The 6007-nt window shown below is 32.3% G+C and overlaps 1 protein-coding gene across 1 annotated transcript; it reads left to right on the top strand.

Moving 5' to 3' along the window:
* The first annotated feature begins 427 nt into the window (after positions 1-427).
* On the top strand, positions 428-5494 carry YSL1 (probable metal-nicotianamine transporter YSL7-like). The gene is made up of 6 exons (NM_001289202.2): positions 428-853; positions 1780-1940; positions 2608-2705; positions 2809-2943; positions 3546-3735; positions 4275-5494. The coding sequence occupies exons 1-6, from the start codon at positions 490-492 to the stop codon at positions 5373-5375; spliced, it is 2049 nt and encodes a 682-aa protein (NP_001276131.2). The 5' UTR covers positions 428-489; the 3' UTR covers positions 5376-5494.
* The last annotated feature ends 513 nt before the right edge of the window (positions 5495-6007 follow it).

Genomic DNA, 6007 nt, shown 5'->3' with positions numbered 1-6007 from the left:
TAATTTAATTAATTACCTAAATTAAAATGCATGCCAAGAGGTAAAGGCGGGAAGAAGGATATATTATTGGTCACCATCGACTTAGTTAATGTAACATAATCCTTCACATACATTGGACCATATGGTAATTTATTTAAGTGAAAAAAACTTAAGAAATGGCCACTCAATGAAACTAGAAAACATAATTCCGTACTATTCCTTACTCAGTTACTCGACATTGGTATGGGAGTAAGTGTAGGAAGAAACGTGTCCCACGTTGTTTTGAAAGAAATTAAATTGCCCCTTGGAATGTGAATGAGCATGGTAGTTACTTAGTAAAAGTCAAGGGGTAAAATCTGTAATAGCGGAAACAGAGGCATTATGTGCGTGTGTCTGTATAAGTATATAAGAAAGAAAAAGTTAATTAATATTAGAATTAATTCGAAGGAAACAAAAGGTGGTGAAGGAGAGATAGTTAGTTAGTTAGTTAGTTGAGAGAATTAATCATCAATGGGTACTTCAGAAAGGATCGACTTGGAGCACGGCGGCGAGGAGGTGGCGGAAGCGGCGGCGTCGGTGGAGAAGGCGTTTGAGGGGAAGGAGGTGCCGCCATGGGAGAGGCAGGTGACGGTGAGGTCGATGGTGGTGAGTTTGGTGTTGGGGGTGATGTTTACGTTCATCGTCATGAAACTTAACCTAACGACGGGAATTATTCCGTCGCTAAACATATCGGCGGGGCTGCTAGGGTTTTTCTTCGTGAAGGCGTGGACGAAGCTGCTCGCCAAATCGGGGATGCTTATGCAACCGTATACTCGTCAGGAGAATACTGTTATTCAAACTTGCGTTGTTGCCTCTAGTGGCATTGCTTTCAGCGGTAATCTCTCTCTCTCTCTCTTCTTTTCACATCATCATCGAAATTAAATCTATCTTTGAAGGCTTTGCATCATGCAAATGGTTTGATTAATTTTATTTTGTTTGAATTTTAAACTGATGAATGATAAAGTGAATAGATTGCTCGTTTGTACACACTTTGTTTTCTTTGAATGAAATTCAAGCTGTGATCAGTACTCTCTAGTTAGGAAATCTTGAAAATGGGACCAATTAATAAATGAAAAATGGAACTCACATTCATATTCATGAAACCAACCTAGATTTCAAGAGAGATTGTATCGGAGCTTCTAAAATTGGAAAAACTTAGTACAAGTATTTTTGGCGTTGTGTTTTAATTAAAAATAGATTTATTTGACTAATTAATGCGAAACCTTGATGTTGGCCAGTATTTTGACGTGCGTGTTAAAATTTATTTATTTAAATTTGAATAAAGTTCACGTTTGGTTTATTATAGTAAGTTTTCTTTATGAAAACATTGGATGAAATTAACTATGATGGACTAGTCTTACTCATGTATATGAGGACTATTGTCTAATAAAACATGACCTGCTTTTACTCTAGTGCTCTTTCAATATTAATTTTGAAATGGCAATCACAAATGTGACCTCTCTTCATTGAGATGAATGGAATTTTTTATACTTTAATTCTGAATTGGAGAAATATTTTATGTATACATCATTATATTTATTGTCCATGTGAACATATCCAACATTTTAAAGTTTTATATATATGATGAAATTAGGGGTTTAGGTTTTCTTGCTAAATAACCAACCGAAGTAATGGTGTCAATAAAACGATATGTTTTGTAATTAACTTTAATATGGTCAATCCTCTAACAACTAATTATAATTCTAACGGAATGTATCTTCTTTGTTGTTAATGCTTGTTTGATTGGATTTGCTTGAGCAGGAGGTTTTGGTAGCTACTTGTTTGGAATGAGTTCAGATATTGCTAAACAATCTCCAGAAGCTACTGCACAGGATATTAAGGACCCAGGTTTAGGATGGATGATAGCATTTGCATTTGTTGTTAGCTTTCTTGGCCTCTTTTCATTGGTTCCACTACGAAAGGTACATTAATTAATCTAATGTCCTCAAATGAACAACGTATTCACGAAATATGCTCAAAGTAGTTAGCTTTGTCATCATTAATTAATTGTAGGGTTAATTGCATATTTTATTCTTAACTTTTTAATTTTTGGTAAATTTTATCACCAATAAATTAATTTTACGTATTTTATCTCATTTTTTAAAGAACTTGTAAATTTTAGCCTTATCATTTATCCATTAATAAACACAAAAGTTAAAAGGTAAAATTTAGAAATAAAATAAAATAAATAGGATAAAATTCAAAAAAAATAATAAAGTTGGATTCAAAATTTGTCAAAAAAAATAAAAAGTTGAAGATAAAAAATACAATTATATTAAAAGTAAATTGATAGAGAATAAAATTTATAAATTTCTTAAAAGTTGAATATAAAATGTGTAAAATTAATTTGTTAAGGGTAAAATTTGTCAAAAATTAAAAAATTAAAATAAAAAAATGTAATTAAGCCTTAATTATAACCCGCACCACTACAATATAGGGTAAGGTGCAAACTTTGGTTAATTTGAATATGATTTGAATGTCTAATTGTAAATTTGCTAGCATGAAATATATAACTTTTTATGCATGAATCTTCTTGTTGCTTAATGCATGTTGAATTGAGTATTTTTTTTCTTTAACGTTTGTTGTTAGATTATGATCGTAGACTTCAAATTGACATATCCCAGTGGTACTGCAACGGCCCATCTTATCAATAGTTTCCATACAACAGAGGGTGCCAAACTAGCTAAGTGAGGATTTAGGCCTTTAATATTGCAAAAGCTTTGTTATTCTTTATTATAAATACATCAACAAGATGCTCTTAATTTCCTTTTAACTCTTTTGCTTTTATAGGAAGCAAGTAAATTTGCTGGGAAAGTTCTTCTCTTTTAGCTTCTTTTGGGGCTTCTTCCAATGGTTTTACACTGCTAGTGATGGTTGTGGCTTTAGCAACTTCCCTACATTTGGTCTGGAAGCCTATAAAAACAAGTATGTGACTCACCCATATCTTATTAATGAAAATAAAATAGAAAAAAAAAAATTCTTAGTTGAATAAAAAATCTCTGTTATAGTGACTTGAACTCTTAAGATGTCACCTAAGCTCTAATGCATTGATTCTTTCGGTTATCTCAACTCTTTTGATATTCTCTTTAGTTGTCACTTACTCATTTTGCTTAAGTGTCACTTCTAGGTTCAATTTCTTATTTCTCAGTATTTTCCTTTTATATACATTATTGTGATTATATATGTGCGGATTACCAAATTATTTAAAAGATTCACTTGAATAAAAACATTTTATTATATATTTTAAATTTTTCTAAGAAATTAGGTACATGTACAACGTGCGAGTTTATATATAGTTATGTACAAAAATTGGCAGAAACCTATAATTTCTCAAATATATGCTGAGTGGATTATCCAATGATTTTATTTTAACCACCATATCCTTAGAAGGAGAAACAGAGGATTATGACATTTACTTCTTATTTTAATAATACACCAATCAAAAGTATTAAAAAATATTTATTGATTATATAGTTTTATATATGTATTTTGGTTACCTGTGTATCATTTATTTATCTACATAACAGGTTCTTCTTCGACTTTTCGACTACATATGTCGGGGTTGGGATGATATGCCCATATATAATCAATGTATCCCTTTTGGTTGGTGGAATTATCTCATGGGCTATCATGTGGCCTCTCATTGATAATAAAAAAGGAGACTGGTACTCTGCAAAGCTAGAGCAGAGCAGTTTGCATGGCCTTCAAGGTTACAAAGTAAGTTGTCTTCCCAGATTTAAACATAATTATTTCCAAACATGCTTATAGTTTGAATTAACAATGTTGTTGGAGTATAAATATAAAATGATGAAGTCTTACGTTTGATAGAAATAAAAAAGTTGAACAACATATAAATAAAGAAAAAACCCATAAACTAGAGTATTAAAATTTTAGATTTAAGTGTAATGTCAATTTCACTTGTATGGTTGCTCATAACCTATTGGTGTAAATCTCTCTAATGTTTAACTCTTAGTATCCACAATAAATCTGAAATTCATTTTGTTGAAGTTATGATTGATTATATCATATGGATTGAGAAGGTAACGAGACATTTGAAACACCCTAAAAAAATAATTTACCTAAAAAAATATCAATAATTTGGACATAATTGATAGATTTAGTATCAATATATGACACTGTACGCAACATGTGACACAATATTAATGTACTGTCGCATTGTTCTTTGAATGATATTGTAGCTAACTGAAGAATATATCCTAGTTGATCAGTTTTATTGATGTATTCTTTAATAACAGGTTTTCATAGCAATAGCAATGATTCTTGGTGACGGTCTATACAACTTCATCAAGGTTCTTGGCCGAACCCTTCTTGGTTTGTATAACCAATTCTACAGAAAAAGCTTGGGCACATCATCATCATCCAGTGATCCAAATTCACCTCCATTACTTTCATACGATGATGAACGCAGAATTGACATGTTCCTCAAGGACCAAATCCCCGTATGGTTTGCTGTCATTGGCTACGTTGTGATTGCAGTAGCCTCAATTGTGATTGTCCCCCACATTTTCCCACAGCTCAAGTGGTACTACATTGTTGTGATCTACATCATTGCACCAGCATTAGCATTTTGCAATGCATATGGGTGTGGACTCACAGATTGGTCCCTTGCATCAACCTATGGAAAATTGGCCATCTTCACTATTGGTGCATGGGCTGGTGCATCTCAGGGTGGTGTCATTGCTGGTTTGGCTGCATGTGGAGTCATGATGAACATTGTGTCCACAGCATCTGATCTAACGCAAGATTTCAAGACAGGTTACATGACATTAGCTTCACCAAGGTCCATGTTTTTGAGCCAAGTTTTAGGAACTGCCATGGGTTGTGTTATATCTCCTTGTGTTTTTTGGCTTTTTTACAAGGCTTTTGGCAACCTAGGGATTCCTGGCTCAGCATATCCTGCACCTTATGCTCTTGTTTATCGCAACATGGCGATACTTGGAGTAGATGGCTTCTCAGCTTTGCCACAATATTGTCTCACCCTTTGTTGTGTGTTCTTTGTGGCAGCAATAGGTATCAATCTTGTTAGAGATTTGGTTGGAGAAAAATGGGCCAAGTTTATTCCTGTTCCTATGGCTATGGCAATACCCTTTTATATTGGAAGTTACTTTGCTATTGATATGTGTGTTGGTAGTTTGATCTTGTTTATTTGGCAGAGGATTGATAAGGTTAATGCTGACACATTTGGATCAGCTGTGGCTTCTGGTTTGATTTGTGGGGATGGAATTTGGACACTTCCTAGCTCATTTTTGGCTCTAGCAGGAGTGAAACCACCTATCTGCATGAAATTTTTGTCCAGAGGGGTAAATACAAAGGTGGATGGATTCTTAGAATCTTGAGGTCACCAAATTGATTTTATAAATTCCTTCTTTTTTTAAATTCAAATGTACAATTTGTTTAAACATATACATTAATTTCGGTAACTTTTTACTAAATACTTTTACTTCATTCACCCCTCCATGAGTTTAGATTTCATTTAGAGTTATAAAACATACAAAATAGATAATTTCACAAAAACAACCAAGTAAGAAAATTTTCAAATTCACACTTCTAAGTTAGTTTCAAATTGACACGAAGGTATTATTAATTCATATGAATTGTCCTGCTCATCATCCCAATTAACTATTCCATATATATTAGTATTATTTCAGCCAAATAATTTGAGTTTAATTTTTTATATATAAATTATTAACTACTACTAAGTATGACTTTAGGGCATGATTAAAGAATTAATAAATTTAAATATTTGGAGAAAGAACTTCATTACTCATGATTATTTTAGTATCTTACTCAATTAAAGCATAACTATCTTGTGTAAGATACTATGATTTCTACTAAAATAATTAATAAATAAAAGGTCAAAATATGTTTTATGACCTGATAAATTAGTGAATTTTGTTTTAGGTTCTTAATAATCTTTTCTAAGAATTGAAGGACCTAATTGGAGTGTTCTAAAATTTGGGGACCAAAA

The sequence above is a fragment of the Glycine max genome, chromosome 11 (assembly GCF_000004515.6).
Source record: "Glycine max cultivar Williams 82 chromosome 11, Glycine_max_v4.0, whole genome shotgun sequence".
Classification (NCBI taxonomy): domain Eukaryota; kingdom Viridiplantae; phylum Streptophyta; class Magnoliopsida; order Fabales; family Fabaceae; genus Glycine; species Glycine max.
This window is presented reverse-complemented; position numbering and strand designations above follow the sequence as displayed.